Here is a 24,578-nt window from a genome sequence, read left to right on the forward strand (position 1 = left end):
CAACAACTTGTGTTGGTGATTTGTTGAAATAAACATTGACAAAGTTTCTTGGTCTTAACCTGTTGAGCCTTCACAGAAGGTCAGGAATATGAGTCGAATGTGAAATGAAGCAGCCTACAGCGCTGTGCCTGGCATGCATTTAAAATGGATGAGGCTTTCAGGTTATCAGAGATAAGCAACAACATTTATCTCGTGCCTTTAACGTAGTAAGATACTTCACTGGAGCATAATCAAACAAAATTTGGCACCGAGCCACAGAAGGAGATGTTGGGACTGATGACCAAAAGCTCATCAAAGAGGTATGATAAAAAGGAGCATCGTAGAGAAGCAGAGAGGTTTAGAGAGGCAAATCCAGAGCGTAGGGCCTAGGCAGCTGAAGGCAAAACCACCAACAGTGGAGCAATAAAAATAGGGGATGTGCCAGGGGCCAGAAATGGAGGAGCACAGGGATCTGTGGGTTGTAGAGCTGGAGGAGGTTACAGAGATAGGGAGGGGTGAGGCCCTGAAGGGATTTGAAAATTATAAAATTTTAAAATATGAACCTGTTTTACATATGCTGTATAGATAAATATTTGCACCGAATACATCCACAAGACTTCTAGCATCCAACTCCAGACATCACACTCCCAACATCATGATTTGTTACAGGTGTTAAACAAACCCAAACTGAACCAGGTTCCTTTTTCTGTTTTATCAAGTACTATTCTGGGCTGGAAACAGAAGTTTACACACATTTAATATTCACACTTACTGACTTCAGCTGTATAGATGCTGTTACACTTTCTGAACTTGTCTATTTAGCTCACTGGTCACAGGAACCACTTGAGAGGTGGCCTAAAAAAAGGTCAGATCAGCAGTTAAGCATTACAGCTGTACTCCAGACCCCAGACTAATTATAAACAACACCACGGACATCCACTATTCTTAAGAATATGCATGAAGACCCTATAGAAAATGGGCAGGCTTGTGTTGAACCAAGCAGAATAGAAACTAAAGTGGCAGTGCTGAACTCCTATAACAAAAACAACCTGCATTTATTTAGTGCCTTAAATGTAGCAAAAAGTACCAAAGTGATTTACTTGAGTGTGATCAGTCAAAAAAATTGACAGCGAGCCAAAGTCATTAGGGCAGGTGACTAAAAGCTTGGTCAAAGCAGTAGGCTTTAAGGATTGGCTTAAAGGAAGAGAAACGGGGTCTAGATGAGTTAGGATATGAGCAACAGTGTAAGACAGAAAAAGGACAAGAAATAACACAGCTGAAAGGAAGTTTAAAAAACGTTTTCATGCATAAAAAGCAAAGCAGTAGAATTAAGAGAACATTAGGACATTTTGCAACCTAGTGCTTATTGCATGGTTTTGTCTGTATATTGAAATTTGAGCACCTGTCACTCAAAATTTACTGATCATTACAATAGAGCAGGGTTTCCAAGTTCCTGATATACTCTCAGATGAGCTCTCCAGAAACGCAAATTGTCCTTTCTTTTTAAGCTGTTCCATATTTTCACAAATGTCATTCTAAGGCACTCAGTAAAATAACTCAAGCTCGAAAACAATCTATCTCCAATTCTCTTCAGCGATGTGATAACACAGTGAAATTTCTCAAATGCATTTCCCTTTGGAGGAATTCCTCAACCACGTGGCTATAACTAGAATCACTGGCACCACCCGGACAGCAAGCTACAATCCTAGCCAAACCACAGTCTGAATAAAATTCCTAAAATAGTAAATGAATACAAGTTTTTACACTGTTACAGCTCACGGAATACAAAGAGAATTAAGATTGTTTTTCAAATCTGACTGGAAATCACATTTGAATTATTTTACTTTCATTTCTTTCATGTTGATTTTGCTAATGGTCACATGTGGTCTGGAGCACGACTGTAACTATTAGCTGCCAAAATGGAGCTGTATTCAACTTGGCCTGTCCCTATTTAAGGACATTGCTTAGGTACAGTCCTTCGAGAAGCAACCTAAACTAAATCACTGTTACTGCTGAAAGTTTTTGCTTGGCTCTTTTCTTTCAGGAAAGGCCAGGTTATCTCAAGGTCAGAAAAAACAGCAAGAACTGACTGTCTTTCTTTCCCTTTTTGTATTGTTTTAAATTGTTCAGTTGTAACTTGTTAATGTTTTATGCAATGTCCGGAGAGCCTTACCTAAATGTGACAAATAAATATTATATACTACAGGCTCTCCCATGGCCCATCTCATGGTAAGTCAGATGATAACTTCTGGAAGGATGGCAGTGTTCTACCATATAATGCAAAATGTAATATGGTCATGTTTCAGGATTTTTTTTTTGTTTCAAGATGAAACCAGAACAACTGCTGTTAATTAAACATGGGATGAGTCATACCAGTATCAAATTTGAGGCTATGGACATTCAGACTCCTATAATTTGTATTCCTGGAGAGTTCTTGTGATTTACCTTTTGAAGTACGATATAATATTTGAGTTGTACACTTGAACTGTGATAGGCATCCTGTTTTTATATTTTGTACTGATTATATGATTCAAAAGAGAATTCGGCAGAGCTATTCCACCCCCCCCCCCCCACCCACCCCCCAACTTCTCTGAGCACTACCATATTTCTGCCTTGATCATTCAGTAGCTGACGCTGACAGCATAGGCAGCTGGCATCATCCCAGTCCTCTGCCAGAGTGACAACCTTTGGATCTGGAGATGTCTCATCAGATTTTTTCCCCCCCACTTCCTTCTCTGCGGGGAAGCAAATGCCCTTGGTTAAGATTGGGAGCTCACCAAGTTAAACCTAGGATCTCTATTCCATGGCTACAGATATCTGTACGGCAGCTGAAAATGCAAAACATTAACAGCCATCATAATTTGAACGACCCAAGCGCTTTAAAGCCATTTGGTGAAATTATTAAATGAGGTAATAACGCTCATACTCTTATCTTTTCCATCAACTGTACGGCTTCCCTAAAACTACATTTGTCTATTTTCACCAATATGGTTACAATTCTCACAGTATACTCTGCATCTAACTAGTTACAGGATGCTTCCTTTGCAACATGTTTGTTACATAAAACACTTCAAATAATTCTATGCACGAGTTAGAAAATGTATTCCAGCTGGCTGATCTCCCATGACATTGTTTAAGAGTAGTCTGAAGTCACTGCTTTTACCTGCTAAACTGGTGTGTCTCTTCAAGACAACTGCTGAAGTACTCCACGTAATGAATTAGTCTAAATAGACCAATTAACAGCTAATTGATTTTTTTTGAAGGTTCTGTAAGTTGCCAGCTTCTTGGCTTCTCTTCTTGGGAACAGACCAATGTGTCTCAAGGTCAGAAAGACCAGCAAGAAATAAATCAACTGGTTTTCACTTTTTGCATTCTTTAAAAAAAAATGTTCAGTTTTGATTTGTTGTTGTGTAATATAAAGTGTGACTCTGGAGTGTGATGGATCTTCTTAAAGCTTATAATGATCCACAATATAAAATGCCATACAACCACCAGCCATAATGCTCAAGACTCCAGCCCACATCTGTGGCATTAATACTCAAAGCACAGTCCACCTAGCTTATGAAATCTCATATCCCTTCAACTGCTTTCAGCCCAATACAGTAATACCAGATTGATGGGGGAAATTCATGAGTACTGATGTATTTTGATTAAACTAAGTCACAAATGTCAATACAATGAGTGTAATACATGGCTGGTCCACCTATTATATGCTTTCCAGTGCTGAAAACAGCACTGCTTGACATCTAACATGAACGGAAAAAGAAAATGTTATTTTAGGGTCCTGTCCACCTTTCTGAAAGATAAAGCCTGATCCTATCTTTAAAAGTGGACGGTAACCCACCTCAGAGCCCCTGGTTCCTTTCTTACCTTTCCGATGAAGGGTCTATGCCTAAGTTATTAACCCGTCTTTTCATATTATGGATGCTCCCCAACCTACTGAGTATTTTCAGCATTCTCTGCCTTTGTTTTCTTTATGCTTACCTTGTCAGGAGCTGGGAACTGAAGCTGGTTGACATCCAGTGGCGTGATGAGGGGAATGGTATCAAAACCATCTTCAGTGGCCGTAGCCTTCCCATTGCTCTTGTCAGTCAGACTGTTTCCTAACTTCACCATGGCTGCTGAAGACGGATGATTGCCGAGGGGCTTTCTTTATTCAGAAGCTGGGGGTGGGGAGGGGGAAGAAAATCAAAGGAGCAGATGGGGCTTTAGAGAAAGACGACTGAAATCAGCAACCTCCTGTCAACATTCAGTACCATCACAATACTCAGGAGATCCCCATGAAAGATGCAGATGGATATTTTTGTGCCCTTTTCATTTTGATTTTTCACTGCACAATATGCCAAAGGCGAGGTTAATCATGTTATTTTCAAACTAGCCCTGTTTGCTTCAGTGACCATGGAACAAGCAGACACTTTGTTCGAACAAACCCCCAGCAATTCTTGCATGAAAAATTCGGGAAATTAATTTGACGCATTGTAAAACTGCGCACAAACAAGAAGCTCTTCAAACCTGAGGTACATTTATTAATTTTTTTTTAAAATCTACACAATCTGCTCGTTATAGTTTCAGGCACAAGCAAGTGAGAAAATGCACTTGGTAGCCTATCATTGAAAATAATTCAAAATGAACTAAAACATTTTTTTTTAAAAATGCGACGTTATAATCACATTTGTTTCGGATTGAATAAGACTCCAAAAATCTCTCAGAACAATACCGTTTTGTAAGAAGATATTCCTTAATATCAAGCGAGCATCCTCTCTCTGTTGTCGAGATGGATTCATCTCGTTCCAGGTTTGTTACTGGAATTATATTGAAAGGCGGGGGGGGGGGGGAATAAACTGCAATAAAAGACTTGGCTTACCTGAAAAAAAAATTTTAAATAATATTTTTTCTTATCGTCGTCTTTGAGAAAACGTCGCCCCTCCTCAGATAGAAAAATGGCGGAAAATAAAACGAGCCCAAGAAGCGCTAAATCGGATGCAGTAAAGTCATTGATCGAGTTTGGAAAATGTTTTCATTTTCAAGCCTCGTCTGTGGTGACGCAGTCGCGGTGCGGGGTCTGGAAACCAGCAGGATCCCACCTTTAAAGGGACAGCAGCCCATCTTCCTGCTGCATGCAGACTGCATCAGAATAGGGGAGGGGAAAAAAAGAACATCTATTTTTGAAAACCCTTGATTTGTCCCTTTTTAAGGATCTTTAGTTTTAACCTTATAACTAATCAATAGATCCTCTTGTGTGCAAGTACTAAAATAACAATGACCTGTATTTATAGAGTGCCTTTAACGTAATAAAAACTTCCCAAGGCGCCTCAAAGGAATGTCATAACACAAAATTTGACACTGAGTCTCATAAGAAGATATTCGGGCAGATGACTAACAGCTTGGTTAAAGAGATAGGTTATAAAGTGCATCTTAAAGGTGGAATGTTTTAGGAAGGGAATGCTGAAGTTTAGGGTCTTGGCAGCTGAAGGCACAGCCGCCAGTGCTGGAGCATTAAAATCAGGGATATGCAAGAAGTGACAGAGCGCAGATATCTCGGAGGGTTGTGGAGCTGGAGGAGATTACAGAGATAGGGAGGGCTGAGCCCATGGAGGGGTTTGAAAACAATGATTAGAATTTTAAAATTGAGGCATAGCTTAACCGGGAGCCTAAGTAGGTCAGCAAGCACAGGGGTGATGGGTAAACGATACTTGGTGTGAGTTAGTACAAGGGCAGCAGAGTTTTAGATGATTTCAAGTTTGTGGAGGGTAGAATGTGGGGGACCAGCCAGGAGTGTGTTCGAATAGTCCAATCTGGAGGCAACAAAGGCATGGATGAGGGTACCTGCAGCAGAAGAGTTGAGGCAGAGGTAGAGTCGGGTGGCATACATTATCCGATCAATTCTTTCCTAGTTTCAAAGGCGAGGGTTTAAACTTACAACATATTGCATTTATATAGCATCTTTAATGAGGTGAAATGTCCCACTCACAGGAGTGACTATCAAATAAAATTTGACACCTAGCCACAAAAGTTGATATTACGACAGATTACCAAAATTTTGGTCGAACAGGTAGGTCTTAGCGAAGGAAGAGAGAGGCAAAAGGAATTACAGAGAGAATTCCAGTGCTTAGGCCCCTGGCCTCTGTGTTTATTTTATTAATCTTTCCCATTTTTGTTTTTACTCCGAATATCATGGTTCTCAGTGCAAATATTGAATTACAAATTGAACCTCCATCTGAGCAGTGACTGAACTGCACTAAGCATAAGGAATATGAAGAAGGAGCCTTGTGCACATAATTTAGACTAACACTTCAGTGCAGTACTGAGGGAGTGCTGTACTGTCAGAGATGCTGACTTTCAGATGAGCTGTTAAACAACAGCCCCGACTGCCTTCTCAGCTGTATATCCGTTATTCAAAACGATCATGGCTGATCTTAGGATTTAACTCCACTTTCCCGCAGGCTCGCCATATCCCTTGATTCACTGAGACCAAACATCTAACTATCCCAGCCTTACATGTATTCAACGATGGAGCATCCACAACCCTCTGGGGTAGAGAATTCCAAAGATTCACAACCCTTTGAGTGAAGTAATTTCTCCTCATCTCAGTCCTAAATGATCAGCACCTTATCCTGAAACTGTGCCCCCATGTTTTAGATTCCCCAACCAGTGGAAATAATCTCTAAGTGTCTACCCAATCCAGACACTTTAGAATCTTATACGTTTCAATGAGATCACCTCTCATTCTTTAAACTCCAGACAGTACAGGCCCAATTTACTTTGCCCATCATAGATCAACCCCCTCATCCGAAGGACCAATCTAATGAACCTTCGCTGTACCACCTCCAATGCAAGTATATCCTTTCTTAAATGTGAAGACCAAAACTACACAGTACTCCAGATGTGGTCTCACCAAAAGCCTGTACAATTATAACAATAATTTCTTATACCTGTACTATAAAAGATCACAATGTCATTATTTGAAGAAGAGCAGGGGTGCTCTCCTCATGTCCTGACAACATTTATCCCTCAACCACCACAAAAAATAGATTATCTGGTTATTCTGTCAGCGCTGTTTGTGGGGCCTTGCTGTGTGTAAATTGGTTTGTGTGCCTGTCTAGAGTATAACATGCGTACTTGATTAGCTGTGAAGCACTTTGGGACATCCTGAAGAGATCATATAAATGAAATGTCCTATCTTCCATTCTTTCTCTTTGTAAAATCAAATCTGCAGATGGCAATAAGCTTTGTGGCCAGGTGCCCAGAATAAAGCATTTATAGTATTCAAAGTATCTGGACAAATTAAGTGGATGGGCAAATCAATAGCTGAGGAATTTTAATGTGGATATAAGTATAAGTTAGTGCACATTGGAAGATGCAATGTATGCACATAATGAAGTGATCTTAAACAGAGATAAAAAGAATTTAGGTGCAGTCATTGTTCATTCACTGAAAATACCATCCAATATACAATTGTGCTCAACAGTGCTCATCAAATTCTGGGAAATGTCTTAAGGGCATATAAGTTGAAAGGTTTCTAACTGTTGAAACCAAAGATCTATCCTGTTTCAAGAATCTCCATATATTTATCTATACTTACAGCTTAATTATACCTATTAATACAATATATTACAAATCTTACATGTTCATTCACTTCGTGTAGATGCCTTTTTGTCACACTTTTGTGTCAATTTTTACCATTATAAATTCCTATAGCCACATTTATAATGGAAGCTGCCAATGTAAACTTGTTATTTTATAATTATACCCTCCCACCAATAGTGGTATTGTAGCACGTCTGTTGTGTATCTTTTTCTATTGCAGATACACACCTATTCTCCAATCAATTCTTCTCTGCTTCCCACAATCATACAAAGTTTAGCTATTTAACAATGAATAGTGATGAGTTAATCTCCCATACCATTGCATATGGGGTCAAGACTGCTGGCACATTTTAAGAGAGGTAGTGGGGGAGGAGGAATTAGGAGAGAAAAGAGATGAGAGGGAAGAGGAGGAGGGGAAGGAGAGGCCACCTGTATCTTTTCTTCTCCACCATCATGAGGCTTGGATATCTGAATTTAGGCCACCCATCCATACCCCTTTCCATCCCAAGATTGTGGGACAGAAGCTTTGTGCTGGGAAGCAGGCTTTGATCTTTTAAAATTTCAGGATGGCAGGGATGTGAATGAATGAAGAGAGGGAGAGAAAAGAAAGGAGTCTTTTAGTTTTTTTTTACAGAACTTAAATTGCTTATACTGTAATTCTAAAATATTAATCCTTCATTGCTCTACTATCAGAAGCCATGCCTTCCGCTGTCTAGGTACTAACTTCAGAATTCCCTCCCTAAACCTCTCCACTTATCTCTCCTCCTTTAAGCTGCTCCTTATAACCTACCCTTCCATGAAGCTTTTGTTGCCTGTCCTAATATCTCCTTATGTGACTCGGTATCAAATTTTGTTTCATAATGCTCCTGTGAAGGGTGGAAGAGATGAGAAAGTGAACGGATGAACGGTGAGATAGTGAGGTGATGTGTGGATAAATACAGCAGTTACGGTGAAAGGTAAGGGTGGGAAATGAGGAAAAGAAAAGAAAGGATGAAATACTTGCATTTATACAGTACCTTTCATGACCTCAGGACACCCCAAAGTGCTTTACAGCCAATGAAATACTTTTAATGTGTAGTCATTGTTGTAGGAGAGGTGGCAGTCAATTTACTCATAGCAAGGTCCTACAAACAACAATGTGATAAGGGCCAGATAATTTTTTTCATGTGACGATTAGGTGAGGGATAAATATTGGCTGTATAACAAGGAGCAACCAGGTAGGGGTGATGAGGGCATTTGTCGTGCTGAAGAATAAGGAGGACAAGGCAAAAAGATGATTGTGAAAAGAAGCAGGAAGGTTAGAACTGATGGAGAGAAGAAAAAGCAATGATCTTGGGGTGAAAGGGGGCAACATGGTACAGGGAAGGGAATGGATCAACTGAAAATACTTAGTAAGTGCTTTACTTCTCTTCACTGATGAACTCACAATCTATCACTGCCCATCCAAAGTAAGAGACAAAAGATAAAAACAGAAGATGGCACAGAAAGATGCAGAAGGGATAAAGAGAAGCAACAACACAAAGACAAGAGAAACACTCTGACTTGCAGTCAGCAGTGCCACTGGATATCTAATGGTATTAGATACTTATAAATTAAGTTTTAAATTAGGTCAATGTCCTGTGGTTTTTAAAATGGAAGTAAACCAGCTGTTTCCTAGGGGAATCTATTGCTTCTGGAGCTTGGAGCACAAAGGTTTGATACTCAGTATCTCTTTGAATTCTAACCAAATTATGCATTCATAGCAGAATAATGGGCATTTCATTTTGGAAATTTCTATCAGACAGATGTCAAATAATGTAAATTTGCAGACGTGAACTAACTGTGATTACTGTCTGATCAAAGTTTCTCCTATTAAATCAGGCGGCTGTAATCTTGAAAGGAAGGGAGGGGAGGAGACGGGTAGCGATGCCCCGCTCCAAAAAATTTTTGGACAAAGTCTTCTAGTTAAAGCAGACACAACATGTTGCATCTAATCAGTATGGTATTAAAGCCATTTCCTTTCATTGTCTCTTTGTTCTGATTTAGGTTGACAATCCTGTATCCACAAGGTGCTTGAAGCTAGTGATAAATGTGGCAGCAGCTAACAATTGCTTCAGTTCAAGATTCAACCATTTAGTTCCACTTTGGAGCAATGAACTGGAACTCCATGCAGATCAGGTTAGCCATAATCTCATTGAATGGCGGAACAGGCTCAAGAAGCTGAATGGCCTACTCCCCTTCCTATGTTCCTTGCTTGGAGCCTATTCATGGCTTATAAACTTAATTAAAGATAAAAGAACTCCAAGAATCTCAAAATATTTTTTATGTTGCACTTTTAGAACAGATAGATTTACCTGATAAAGTTGAGCAATGTATTTCTTTCTAATCTTACTTCTTAATAAACCTTATTAGCAGGTTAGGCCGAACTACACAATCTGTCAGCATAAGGTTTTCTCAGCCAGTTCAAAGCAATCTGTATTATTTCTAGAATGGTATTCCAATGCTATCCAAGGAAGTCATAGAGAGATAGAGCACTGAAACAGGCCCTTTGGCCCACCAAGTCTGTGCTGACTATCAACCACCCATTTATACTAATCCTACATTAATCCCATATTCCCTACCACATCCCCTCTTACATTAATCCCATATTCCCTACCACCTACCTACACTAGGGACAATTTACAATGGCCAATTTACCTATTAACCTGCAAGTCTTTGGCAGTGAGAGGAAACCGGAACACCTGGCGGAAACCCACACGGTCACAGGAGAACTTGCAAACTCCGCACAGGCAGTACCCAGTACCAAACCCAGGTCACTGGAGCTGTGAGGCTGCAGTGCTAACCGCTGCGCCACCCCGATGTACTGCAATGTTGGAAGTATCTTTTGGATGAGATGCTAAAACAAAACTTCCATCAGCCTTCAGAGTAAGAGAGTTCTCATAGTGTCCTGGTCAACATTTATAACTGAACCAATAGAAACAGATAAACTGGCCATTTAAGTCACTGTTGTTTGTAGGACCTTGCTGTGCAATGTTTGCCTACATTACAACAGTGACTACCCTTCAAAAGAACTTAATTGGCTATGAAGTGCTTTGTACAGCTTGAAGACAGGAAAAATGCTTTATGAATGCAAGTTCCTTATTTCTTCTTGTCTTTCCCTCCCTCCCACTGTATGTGTATAATATCTGGAACTGCATTGTTTCCTCCAACAATGCAGTTCCAGATATTATACACATACAGTCAAGTGTTAATTAACTGGAAGCGTGCACTTGCCTATTGAAACTGACTTTGGCATTTGCACGAGGAAGACGTGTTGGGGAGAATTCAGAAATATAACATAAGCCTTGTAGCGATCACTGATGAGGTTGGAGGTGAAAGTTCGTGCTGGGAGTAAAATACATTACAAACACAACAGACAGTAAACACACCATTGTAGGGGTTGGGAAAGGACCTGCATGTTTTATTTCTTTATTTGAAATAAAAATTTTGCTAAACTGTTTTAAATATTAAAATTTCTCCGAAGGGCTCGGAGCCCGTTAAAAATGGCATTGGCGCCTGCACAGTGGCGCTGGATGCCGTTGCCGGGGACATAGCAGCCGCTCCCTCTATGTCATCGGGGGTGGCCACTCTGCCCCCTCCATTTAAATGAACCCCCATGTGTAATATTCCGGGGGCTGTGCAGCGGCACTTCTGTGTCGGAAGTCTGCCGCCTTCACAGCAGCTGGCGCGGAGCGTGGCGTGCTGATAAAATTCAGCCCTCTATTTTTGTATAATTGTGTATGGTCTGTGAAATAACGGGCTTAATGACCCAAATGGCTTCTTCTTCTCCCATATTTTCTTATGAGGAGCAAAGTAATCTGGGAGTACAAATAGACAAATCGTTAAAAGTAGCAATGAAGGTTAATAAGGCCATTTTTAAAAATCCAAGCACTGGGGTTTATTTCTGGAGGGATAGAATTGAACAGTAGAGAAGTTAGGTTGAACATATCGAGCCTAGGTTAGACCACACTTGGGGTACTGTGTACAGTTCTGGTCACCATATTATAGAAAGGATATAGAAGCACTGAAGTGGGTGCAAAAAAGATCTACAGAGATGATACCAGATATGTAAGGTTATACCTATCAGGAAAGGGTTAACAGGTTGGGTCTCTTTTGAAAAGAAAAGATTGAGGGTTAATCTAATAGAGGTCTTTAAGATTATGAAAGATATTGCTGGAGTAGGCAGAGAGGTCTGGATTTTACAGCCCTCCCAACGTCAGGGGTCGTGGCGGAAAATGCCTCCGGCAGAGGCCCGGCCCGATGTTGCCGGCAGCAGCGAGGCCTCTTGGCGGCTCCCTGCTGCTGGGCAATGGGAGACAAATTTACATTGGCCAAATTATGTAAATAAAGGAATTAAGTAATTACCCACTCCCGCCATCCGCTCCAGTGCCATATTGGTGCCAGTGGCTGGCAGTTCTGCACCTTCGGATCTCCGTCTGGAGCTCTGAGGTGGAACACTGGTGGGGAGGGGGGAGCAGGTAAGCTTCTCTCTGCGGGACGGGGGGAGCGGGGTAAAACTCCTCCAATTGTTCTAGGGGGTGGTGTCAAGGGGTAAAGTTTAAAGTTGATGAACTCTGGGGGGGAAAGGTCGGCCGCCACACAAGGTAAGTGTTATGGGGGGGGGGGGGGAAGGGCAGGTAATTACTTGTATGCTTATTGGGGGGGCGGGTGGGAGAGGATCGGGATCACTATTTTTTTTAAATGAGTAGACCTTAAAAAATTTAAATTGCACTCTCGAGCTTGAAGCCCTTTAAAAATGGTGTCAGCGCCTGCGCAGTGGTGCTGACGCCATTGTCGGGGACGAACACCCCGCTCCCTTCAGGACAATGGGGGGGGGGGAGGGGGTGCTGGTGGGAGTGGTGCACCCTAGCCATTTAAATGAGCCGCTGCATTTAATATCGCTGCGGCTCCGCGAAGCTTGGCCCTTGCCTGTGGGCCGTCGTTGTTTACGGCCACCGCCGTGACATAAATTTCAGCCCAGAGAGCATGTTTCCACTTTGGGAGAAGAGCAAAATAAGATAGGTACCGAGAAATCAAATAGGAAATTCAGAAGAAACCTCTTTACCCAGAGAGTGGTGAGAATGTGGAATTCACTGTCACAGGGTGAATTGTATCGATGAATTAAGGAGCAGCAAAATAAGCATATGAGGGAGAAGAGCATAGAACGTCCTGTGGATAGTTAGATGAGGAAGGATGGGAGGAGGCTCGATTTGGAACGTAAATGGCTCGTGGACTGGTTGGGCGGAATGGCCTGTTTCTATGTTGTATATTCTATGTAATTCTGTAATGTTCTCAGCAGAACCTAGGGTGATTCAGCAGAGTGTGGCTGAGATCAGATGAATGGTTCTCTAGGAAATTTGCAAATTCACAGGTTGAAATTGCATGAGGGTGCAAAGGAGCATTCCAATGAATGTTTCTGCAACCAGGTAGAATGGTTAAGAGCACTTTTATGTTATTATATTACTATTGGCAGAAATGCTGTTGTTAAATTGCCACTGGGATAATGTTACTATTGGCAACAATACTGTTGTTACATTACTGTAGACAGTAAACTGTTATGTTGTAATCAATAATATTGTTAATGTTAATAATAGTTCCATAGCTGTTGTTGATATTGGCAGTAATATTGTTGCATTAATGTTGGAGGTAATACTGTTGACATATACTTTTGGCGGTTAAAATGGACAACCAGCTGACAAAATCTATTAAATTTCTGTATCCACTATGTTGTTGGAGACTTTAACCAGTTTATTTTAAATGGGTCAATGTCTGTTAACATAGCAGACATAAATATTTCTATATTCAACACGATTGTAATCTATGCTTTATTGTATTTTCTTTTCTTTTCCCTGTAACAAAAATGATTGAACATTTACTATTCTGCTTAATTTATGACAAGTATATGACTCCCTCCTATTTCTCATCGACATGCTGTCGCTCGATGGAATCATCAGAAAACACAATGTCAGTGTTTACATGCACGTTGATGACCCCCTGCTCTATCTTATCACCTTACTTGACTCCTATAGCCTATAGACTATCACACTGCTTGTCTAACATTCAGTACTAAATAAGTAGTAATTTCCTCAATTACATATTGGGAAGACTGAAGCCATTGTCTTCAGACCCTGCGACAAATTCAGTTCCCATTTCATCAACTCCGTCCTGCTCTCTGGCAACTGTCTGATGCTGAACCAGACTGTTTGCAACCTAGGTATCATAGTTGACCCTGAAATGAGCTTCCAACCACATATCTGCGCTATTACTAAGACTATCTATTTCCATCTCCATAACATTGCCCAACTCCACCCCTGTCTCTTCTGCTCTGCTGAAACCCTTGTTCATGCCTTTGTTACCCCTATACTTGACTATTTCAATGCACCAGACCTATATTGCCTCTCAGTTAAGCAACACGTCAATTTTAAAACTTTTAACCTTGTTTTCAAATCCCTCCATGGCCTTGCCCCTCTCTATCTCTGTAATCTCCTCCAGCCCCACAGCCCTCTGGAATATAGCACACCTCATGTCCTGGCTGTTAAATATCTCCAATTTTAATTGTACCATTGGTGGCCATGCCTTGAGCTGCTGTGCCCTAAGCTCTGGAATTCCCTCCTTAAACCTCTCTACCTCTTTTTCATCCTTCAAGACACTCATCAATACCTCTTTGAACAAACTTTGGTTGTTCTACTTTAATATCTCCTTATGTGGCTCGGTGTCAAATTTTGCATCATAACACTCCAGTGAAGTGCCTTGGGATGTTTTATTATGTTAAAGGGACTATATAACTACAAGTTGTTATTGTTGTACTCTTTCAATGTAACTATTTTATTTTCAAATCTCACAAGACCTATATTCGGTGTTGTTTTTGAGCTGTCAGCATTTTTACAACTGCATGTTTCCCTTAAGCTATTGCTCAGTTTTTTTTTCAGAATTCTCTAGGTTGTATGTAATATGCAAGTCGCCTGCAATGCAAAAAACAATATTATGCCAATTATGGCTACATTCCCTGGCTCCATATGTTGACCTAGAAATTGGTCTGTGACCATTTTTAGGTGTGTGGGGGATGTAGTTCACTTGCCTGAATGGTGAGGCCTGCGGCTCTCCAGTTATTAGGTCTTGGGGCTCATTTTCAATGTCCCTGATGAAGTGTGAAGGGCCCACCAGTCAAGAGAACTACAAGCTTGGGCTGCTGCTGATGTTATATTAAGTAAGTAAATGGTAAGTGTAGTCAGGTATTAGGGCCTGGGTCGGGGATTGAGTTGGAGCCAATCAGGGCTCGGGAGAAGCGGCCAGTGGGGGAGGGGGCCGATCGTGGGCCAGGAGAGGAGGCTGGTGGGTTGATTGGGTGTCAGGAGGGGGTTAAATGTAGGGTCAGGAGGAGCAAGATTGCTTACATTCAGGTAAGTTCTTTGTGGCTGGTTTTCTGAATGCAGCTGGTGATGGTGCAGGTTGCCTCAGAGCAAACCTACTCTTGAAGAGGGGACCTCAAACAGGTGTTAAGCCCTGTATTTGTGTATGAAAAGGGCCTCACATCTACTTCAGGCATGGGTAAAGGACACCTCTTGTTTCTCCCTAATCAATATGGCAGACAATGTCCTTCTGGCCAGAGCACTTGAGACACTTCCTGCCTGCCATACTGGAGCCTTAGTAGTCCAAGTAGCACCTGAAAGGTGGCTGCTGTCTGATCCAATTTCTATGCCCAGAATTCTTTCATTGTTATATATTCAATTGGAGCAACATTATTGAAATAGGGTACTGAGGGCAGTTAACGTTTCAGGTCATAGAAACATAGAAAATAGGAGCAGGAGTAGGCCAGTCGACACTTCGAGCCTGCTCCACCATTCATTATGATCATGGCTGATCATCCAACTCAGTAGCCTGATCCCGCTTTCGCCCCATATCCTTTGATTCCTTTAGACCCAAGAGCTATATCTGACTCCTTCTTGAAAACATACAATGTTTTGGCCTCACTGCTTTCTGTGGTAGCGAATTCCACAGGCTCACCACTCTCTGGGTGAAGAAATTTCTCCTCATCTCAGTCTGAAAGGTTTACCCGTATCCTTAGACTATGACCCCTGGTTCTGGACTCCCCCACCATCGGGAACATCCTTCCTGCATCTACCCTGTCAAGTCCTGTTAGAATTTTATAGGTTTCTATGAGATCCCCCCTCACTCTTTTGAACTCCAGCGAATATAATCCTAACCAACTCAATCTCTCCTCATACGTCAGTCCCACCATCCCAGAAATCAGCCTGGTAAACCTTCACTGCACTCCCTCTATAGCAAGAACATCCTTCCTCAGATAAGGAGACCTAAACTGCACACAATATTCCAGGTATGGCCTCACCAAGGCCCTGTATAATTGCAGCAAGACATCCCTGCTCCTGCACTTGAATCCTCTCGCTATGAAGGCCAACATACCATTTGCCTTTTTTACTGCCTGTTGCACCTGCATGCTTACCTTCAGCGACTGGTGTACAAGAACACCCAGGTCTCGCTGCATGTTCCCCTCTCTCACTTTATAGTGGTTCAGTTAATAATCTGCATTCCTGTTTTTGCTACCAATAAGGTCATCGACCTGGAACATTAACTCTGTTTCTCCCTCCACAGATGCTGCCTGACCTGCTGAGTATTTCTAGAATTTTCTGTTTTTATTTCAGATTTTGCTGTTGTACTGAGAACAGTTATTGAAAAGTGGGAATTAAATGTATGTGTTAAAACTGCAGTTCATCATACCTACAGTAGACTCACAACTGGAATATTAACTGAAGCCTTGCCCATAAAATTACTTTTGAAAGTACTTTTGGACTGATGGAACAAAGATTGAAATGACTGCACTCAGTCTTCACTATTGAGGATACAAGTAACATCCCAGTATTAGCTGTAAGTCAGGAAATGGAAGGGAGGGAGGAATTCAAGAAAATTACAATAAGCAGGGAAGTGGTACTGAACAAATTGTTGGAGCTGTGGGCTGACAAGTCCCCGGGTCCTGATGGACTTCATCCTAGGGTGTTAAACGAAGTGGCTAGTGAGATAGTTAATGTGTTAGTTTTGATTTTCCAAAATTCCCTAGATTCGGGGAAGGTTCCATTAGATTGGAAAATAGCGAATGTAACTCCTTTATTCAAAAGCGAGGGAGACAGAAAGCAGGAAACTACAGGCCAGTTAGCTTAACATCTGTCTTAGGGAAAATGTTAGCTTTACTAGATACATTGAAATGAAGTGGTTGACTGTTATTATTAAAGATGTTATAGCAGGGAATTTAGAAAAATTCAAGGTAATCGTGCAGAGTCAACATGGTTTTGTGAAAGGGAAATCATGTTTAACCAATTTATTGGAGTTCTTTGTGCTGTGGATAATTGGGAACCGGTGGATGTATTATACTTAGATTTACAGAAGGCATTTGATAAGGTGCCACATCAAAGGTTATTGCAGAAAGTAAAAGCTCATGGTGCAGGGGGTAACATATTGGCATGGATAGAAGATTGGCTAGCTAACAGTAAACAGAGAGTAGGCATAAATGGTTAATTTTCTGGTTGGCAAGATGTAATGAGTGGTGTGCCACAAGGATCTGTTCTAGGGCCTCAACTTTTTACAATTTATATAAATGACTGAGATGAAGGGACGGAAGGTATGGTTGCTAAATTTGCTGATGACACAAAGATAGTAGGAAAGTAAGTTGTGAAGAGGACATAAGGGATATAGGTTGGTTAAGTGAGTGGGCAAAGACCTAGCAAATGGAGTATAATGTGGGAAAGTGGGAAATTGTCCACTTTGTCAGGAAGAATAAAAAACAAGCATATTATCTAAATGCTGAGAGATTGCAGAGCTCTGAGATGCAGAGGGGGAATCTAGAACTAGAGGTCACTGTTTAAAAATAAGGGGTCACCCATTTAACACAGAGATGAGGAGAAATTGTTTCTCTCAGAGGGTCGTGAGTCTTTGCAATTCTCTTCTTCAAAAGGCAGTGGAAGCAGAGTCTTTGGATATTTTTAAGGCAGAGGTAGATAGATTCTTGATAAGCAAGGGGGTGGAAGGTTATCAGGGGTAGGTGGAAATGTGGAGTAATCAGTTCAGCCATGAACCTACTGAATGACGGAACTGGTTCGAAGGGCCGAGTGGCCTACTCCTGCTCCTAATTCGTATGTTTGTATGTATGTCTGAATAGTTCTTTAGATGACCCAATAAAATTACAGTTTGCTGTGTGCTGCAGAATCTTGCATCACACAGGATGATAGAATTGCAAATTAATGAGGAGAAGTGCTGTGAAAATGGAATCTTAAGAGCTTCAATAGCCTACACTGGCAGTGGGTAAATTGTTAGAATCTATTCTGAGGGACAGGATAAACTGCCACTTAGAAAGGCACGGATTAATCAGGGATAGTCAGTATGGATTTGTCAAGGAAAGGTCATGTCTTACTAACTTAAATGAGTTTTTTGAGAAATTAACAAGAAGGATTGATGAGGCTAGTGCAGTGGATGTGGTCTACATGGATTTTAGTAAGGCACTTGACAAGGTCCCACATGGCAGACTGGTCAGTAAAATGAAAGCCCATGGGATACAGGAGAATGTGGCAGGTTGGATCCTGAATTGGCTCAGTGACAGGAAACAAAGGCTAGTAGTCGATGGATGTTTTTGTGAATGGAAAGTTGTTTCCAGCGACATTCCACAGGTCTCAGTGTTGGATCCCTTGCTGTTTGTGGTATATATTAATGATTTGGACTTAAATGTGGGAGGCATGATTGGGAAATTTGCTGATGATACAAAAAGTGGCCGTGTAGTTGGTAGTGAACAGGATAGCAATGGCCTCCAGAAAGCTATCAATAGTTTGGTTGAGTGGGCGAAAAAATGGCAAATGGCATTCAATCCAGATAAGTGTGAGGTATTGCATTTGGGGAGGGCAAATAAAGCAAGGGAATACACAATAAATTGGAGGATATTGAGAGGGGTAGAAGAAGTGAGAGACCTTGGAGTGCATGTCCACAGGTCCCTGAAAGTGGCAGGACAGGTAGATAGAGTGGTGAAGAAGGCATATGGAATGTTTTCCTTTATTGGTCGAGGTATAGAATTCAAAAGCCGGGATGTAATACTAGAATTGTATAAAATGCTGGTTAGGCCACCATTGGAGTATTGCGTACAGTTCTGGTCACCACATTACAGAAAGGATATAATTGCTCTGGATAGAGTACAGAGGAGATTTACAAGAATGTTGCCTGGGCTCAAAAGTTGCAGCTATGAAGAAAGATTGGATAGGCTAGCGTTGTTTTCCTGAGAACAGAGGAGGCTGAGGGGTGACTTAATTGAGGTGTACAAAATTATGAGGGGCCTAGATAGAGTAGACAGGAAGGACCTGTTTCCCCTAGCAGAGAGGTCAATTACCAGAGGGCACAGATTTAAGGTGATTGGTAGAAGGATTAGAGGAGACATGAGGAAAAACTTTTTCACCCAGAGGGTGGCGGGTGTCTGGAATTCACTGCCAGAAATGGTGGTGGAGGCAGTAACCCTCAATTCTTTTAAAAGGTACCTGGACATGCACCTGAAATGCTGTAACCTGCAAGGCTATGGACCAGGTACTGGAAGGTGGGATTAGATTGGGTGGCTAGTTTTTTCAGTCAGCACGGACACGACACGCTGAATGGCCTCCTTCTGTGCTGTAATTTTTCTATGGTTCTATGGTACACCAGAGGTGGTGTCCTGGGTCTGGTTGAAATGTGCAACCAAATAACAGTCAACCACTTCATTTCAATGTATCTAGTAAAGCTAACAAATATCTGTGTTTAACATAGTTAATGTTCAGTGAATGTTTTATTTCCCAATTTCTCCCTTTCTGAAGCCACTGACTCATGTTAGAACTGTTCCATCAACACAGGCAGTGTTCCATTACCTCACTCAAATTGCTATCCTTCATTTGTGAGCCTAAAACATGAGGCCTAGGTTTGTCCAATCGTAACGGCAGCAATAAGTCATTAAAGTGAATGGGCTACCATTTTATAATCAGACAACCTCAGCCTGAGTTGGCAGTAAGCTATCGAAATGAGAAGGCAATCATGGTTAAGCAGATCCTATTCCCACCTGGCATGCACACATCATACATTTTCCACAGGTTAATGATGAGGAATGGGAATCCTGGTTGTTTGTTTTCCTTCCAACTAGCCCAGGGATTTGTCCATGTTTACCTTGAATTGGAGTAACTTCACCATCGTCAAAAAAATACACATTGGAAAATTAATATGCTGGAGCTATTGGATTCCAGATTGGATGCAATCCATAACCAGTGATAACTGGGACACCATATCAACATCCTGGAGGTGACAATTGACCAGAAACTGAGCTGGAGTAGCCACATAAATACTGTGGCTACAAGAGCAGGTCAGAGGCTAGGAATCCTGCGACGAGTAACTCCCCTCCTGATTCCCCAAAGCCTGTTTACAAGGCACAAATCAGGAGTGTGATGGGATATTCTCCACTTCCCTGGATGGGTGCAGCTCCAACAACACTCAAGAAGCTCAACACCATCGAGGACAAAGCAGCGCGCTTGATTGGTTCCCCATCCACAACATTCACTCACTCCACCACCGACACACAGTGGCAGCAATATGTACCATTTACAAGATGCACTGCAGCAACGCACCAAGGCTCCTTAGACAGCACCTTCCAAACCCACGACCTCTGCCACCTGGAAGGACAAGGGCAGCAGATGCATGGGAACACCACCACCTGCAAGTTCCCCTCCAAGCCACATACCATTCTGACTTGGAACTATATCGCCGTTCCTTCACTGTCGCTGGGTCAAAATTCTGGAACTCCCTTCCTAACAGCACTGTGGGTGTACCGACCCCACATGGACTGCAGCGGTTCAAGAAGGCAGCTCACCACCACCTTCTCAAGGGCAAATAGGGATGGGCAATAAATGCTGGCCTGGCCAGTGATGTCCACATCCCATGAAAGAATAAAAAAATATGGTCTGTTGTAAACTCCTTTCTGGCCCAGGGAGCAAATAATAGGATATCCACTCTGAGGAAAGGATAAATATCAGAGGAGGATTGCAGTTGTTTGTTGGGATGGTGTAACAGGGATTAATGATATCATTGTGAAAGGTTTCTCAGCTGGATATCCATTTTGAGCCCATGAGATTATTCTTGGAACAGCGGGGGCAGGGTGATGTGACTCAGACCAGTAATTTTTCTTCGTTGATGTCTAGATGAAGCATTATATCCATAACATATCATGTAGACACTGGGTCCTTCTTGCAGACAATTTGAGACATCTCTGCCCTCGTACACAGTGCTGCTGCATGTGTTATACGCTGCTACAAATTCAGGTCTGCAAATACATTTTTGGGTTCAGTAGCATCAGTCACTCTGTAAGTGTCCAAGCACCTTACTTTTATGGAAGTTGACCCACATTGCACTGTATCTACTTGCAGTATAACTGGAGGGTGTAACATTAGTTACCAGTACTTGTTTACCAGTACTGATATTTTTGTCTTTTACACATGCCCTTATGTGCCTCTCCAATTTTTTTTATTTGTTCATGGGGTGTGAGCATCTCTGGCAAGGCCAGCATATATCACCAATCCCAAATTGCTTTTGTGAAGGTGTTGGTGAGCCACCTTCTTGAACCGCTGCAGTCCTTGTGGTGTAGGTACACCACAGTGCTGTCCGGCAGGGGAATTCCAGGATTTTGACCCAATGACAGCAAAGGAATGGTAATGTAGTTCCAAGATAGGATGGTGTGTAACTTGGAGGGAAACATGCAGGTGATGATGTTCCCATACGTCTGCTGCCTTGTTCTTCTTGGTAGTAGAGGTCGTGGGTTTGGAAGATGCTGTCAAAGGAGCCTTGGCAGGTTGCTGCAGTGCATCGTAGATAGTACACACAGCTGCCACTGCCTGCTGGTGGTGGAAGGGATGAATGTTTAAGGCGGTGGATGGGATGCCGATCAAGCAGGTGTCGAGCTTGATGTCGAGCTTCTTGAATGTTGTTGGAACTGCATTCATCCAGGTAAGTGGAGAGTATTCCATCACACTCCTGACTTTGCCTTGTAGATGGTGGACAGGTTTTGGGGAGTCAGGAGTTCAGTTACTCACTGCAGAATTCCCAGCTTCTGACCTGCTCTTGAAGCCACAGTAACTATATGGTTACTCCAGTTCGGTTTCTGGTCAATGGTAATGCCCAGGATGTTAGTGGTGGGGGATTCAGCAATGGTAATGCTGTTAAATGTCAGGGGGAGGTGGTTAGATTCTCTGTTGTTGGAGATGGGCAGTGCCTGGTACTTGTGTGGCACAAATGTTACTTGCGATTTATCAGCCCAAGCCTGAATGTTGTCAATATCTGAGGAAGCTCAAATGGTACTGAACATTATGCAATCATCAGTGAACATCCCCATTTCTGATCTTATGATGGAGGGAAGGTCATTGATGAAGCAGCTGAAAATGCTTGGACCTAGGACACTACCCTGCCGAACTTCTGCAGCGATGTCCTGAGGCTGAGATGATTGGCCTCTAACAACCACAACCATCTTCCTTTATTCTAGGTATGATTCCAACCAATGGAAACTTTTTCCCCTAATTCCCACTGACTTCAATTTTGCTAGGGCTCCTTGATGCCACACTCTTTCCAAAGTGAGAAAGATGAGGCATGATACAAACTGATTAGGTGCTTCATTTCTCAGCAAAATGAACGGTACCAAACCATTATGATTGGTCTCTCCTAATTCCAATCAATCATATCTCCTTGTAAGAATAGAAAATAAAGAACGCAATATGCTTCCCCACATCAATGGATCATCTTATTTAACTTAAATAAGGTGACTTCTAACTGTCCTTCAGCATTTCCAGCCACTTACTCGTGCAGAAGCCCTCACAGTTTTCCCTTTAAAAATTTGATTGACCTTGGAGCCTTTGCTGGAACTGGCAGCCTATGCCTGTGCCGCAGGTTTTGTAAAATCTGACTCGGTTCTTGGCCAAAAAGGAGGCCTGCCGAGCGCCCAGAGACTGAGTGAAGTGTTTATTGACCACTAAGACAAGCGAATTAATTGCTTATTGTTTTCAGTTTTGGATTGAACATTCATTTATTCATGTAAGTCCTTCCTGAACTAATAGTGCTATTTCCCCTGTGCCAGTTGCTTGCCTATATATGGGAAAACAAGTCATTGACTGTGCTGCAGGTTCAATTGAAACCATGCTGGTATTTGGAGTCTGAGTTTCTGGTGAAGAATAGGTACTTCCCTTATAGCTACGCCAGAAAGTCTAGTTCTATTTGAAGAAACTAATGAAGCTAGGAGAGTTTCCTTCCAACTTTAGGATCTTCATATGCTCAATGATAAATGAAACTGTTTTTGGTGAACAATAACAGTGCATAATAATAAATATACATTTTTGTACATTCTGTTCATTGCATTTGAAAAAGTAGCAATATTCCACAATGACTTTAGAAGAAAAAGAAAAATATAGGAGTTTATGAGCTACTTCTAACCTGTCCCACACCCTGCAAAGTTTTATAGGAATTCAGTTGTAGAAATTTCCTCAGCAGGTCTGGCAGCATCTGTGGAGGGAGAAACAGGTTTAACATTTCAGATCGATGACCTTTCATCAGAACTCATGACTACAATATAACTAACCTGGGAAGATGAATAAAATTATAAGGCTCTTGTTAGCATAAAATGATACAAAGCCTACAAAGATCTATGCAAAATGATTCAATGTCTTTGTATTATAGAGAGTAAGGAATCTGAGAGTGATTTCAAGGCACTAATTTACTGAAGAGTTCAGATGGCACCAATTCATAACAAATATAATAACTGATATTCGATTCTTGTCTTGAAAACACTCCAGCGTACCTGACATATTTTGTAGGTAAATTGAGTTATGTTGCAAGCTGAATTTTGGTTTTCTCAGTACATTTTGTGCTTACTGTGATGCTTCCACTGTGATCATTTGAACCATTGTATGGCTGTCTTAATTTTTTCTCGGTAAAATTCAATGGCATGATAGCATCAGAAACTGTGGCGGCAATTACTAAGCCAAGTTATTTTCTCCAAAGTGACTAAATTTTTTCTAATGTGCTTTATCACTTGAAAAGTAACTCAATTTACCTATAAAATATAATAGACATCCCGAAGTGTTTTCAAGACAAGAATCGAATATCAGGTATCATGTTTGTTATGAACTGCTGTAGCTTAGGATGTCATCTGAACTACTCAATTAATTAGTGCCATGAAATCGCTCTCTCAGATCCATTGCTCTCTATAATTCAAAGAAATTGAATCATTTTGTATAGATCTTTGTAGGCTTTGTATCATTTTCATGTAATTTTATTCATCTTTTCAGATTACCTATATTGTAGTTGTGAGAACAAGTAGCCAGCCCTTACAGACTTTTGCCAATGAAAATGTCAACTGACCACTCAGGGGCATGGAAAGTTGTCCATAAGTGACCCTGTTTCCACCTTGTATTAAGTTAAAGTGATTATTCTCCTAACTTCTACAGGAATTTCTCCTGGAAGCTCCAAAATTTCATCCTCAGTCTGTGCCCAAGTTAGCTGGTCTCTATCAGGAAGGCAGAACAATTGACCACAGCATCTCTGAATTGGCAAGGGTCCGAGGAGGATGTTGGGGCAAAGAACCATTGAGGGTTTTCTCCTGAACATTATACAGTTATAGTCATTTACGGCACAGAAGGAGGCCATTAGGCCCATCAAGTCCATGCCTGTCTCCATGGAGCAATCCAGTCAGTCCAACTCCCCTCTCGATCCCAGTAGCCCTGCAAATTAATTTCCTTCAAGTTGCCATCCAATTTCCTTTCAAAATAATTCATTGTCTCCATTTCCACCACCCTTGTGGGCAGTGAGTTCCAGGTCATTACTACTCATTGTGTAAAAAAGTTCTTCCTCACATCCCGCTGCATCTCTTGCCCAACACTTTCGGTTCTGTGTTCCCTAGTCCTTGTATCATTAGTTAATGGGAACAGTTTTTCCTTGTCTAACTTATGAGGT

General features: G+C 41.6%; 1 protein-coding gene across 2 annotated transcripts in view; it reads right to left on the reverse strand.

Moving 5' to 3' along the window:
- LOC137376245 (neuronal vesicle trafficking-associated protein 1-like) overlaps positions 1 to 4,944 on the reverse strand; it is a 78,690-nt gene extending 73,746 nt beyond the window's left edge. The window contains exons 1-2 of one of the 2 annotated variants that reach the window (XM_068044410.1): positions 4,844 to 4,944; positions 3,964 to 4,142 (exon numbers count right to left, since the gene is read on the reverse strand). In XM_068044410.1, the coding sequence (XP_067900511.1) occupies positions 3,964 to 4,095 (132 nt within the window). In that variant the 5' untranslated portion in view covers positions 4,096 to 4,142; positions 4,844 to 4,944. Of the gene's footprint in view, positions 1 to 3,963; positions 4,143 to 4,696; positions 4,779 to 4,843 lie in introns of those variants that run through there. The other variant, XM_068044420.1, reaches the window with a different exon arrangement.
- Between the last annotated feature and the right edge of the window lie 19,634 nt (positions 4,945 to 24,578).

This window comes from Heterodontus francisci, chromosome 1 (genome assembly GCF_036365525.1).
Source record: "Heterodontus francisci isolate sHetFra1 chromosome 1, sHetFra1.hap1, whole genome shotgun sequence".
In the NCBI taxonomy this organism is placed as follows: Eukaryota; Metazoa; Chordata; class Chondrichthyes; order Heterodontiformes; family Heterodontidae; genus Heterodontus; species Heterodontus francisci.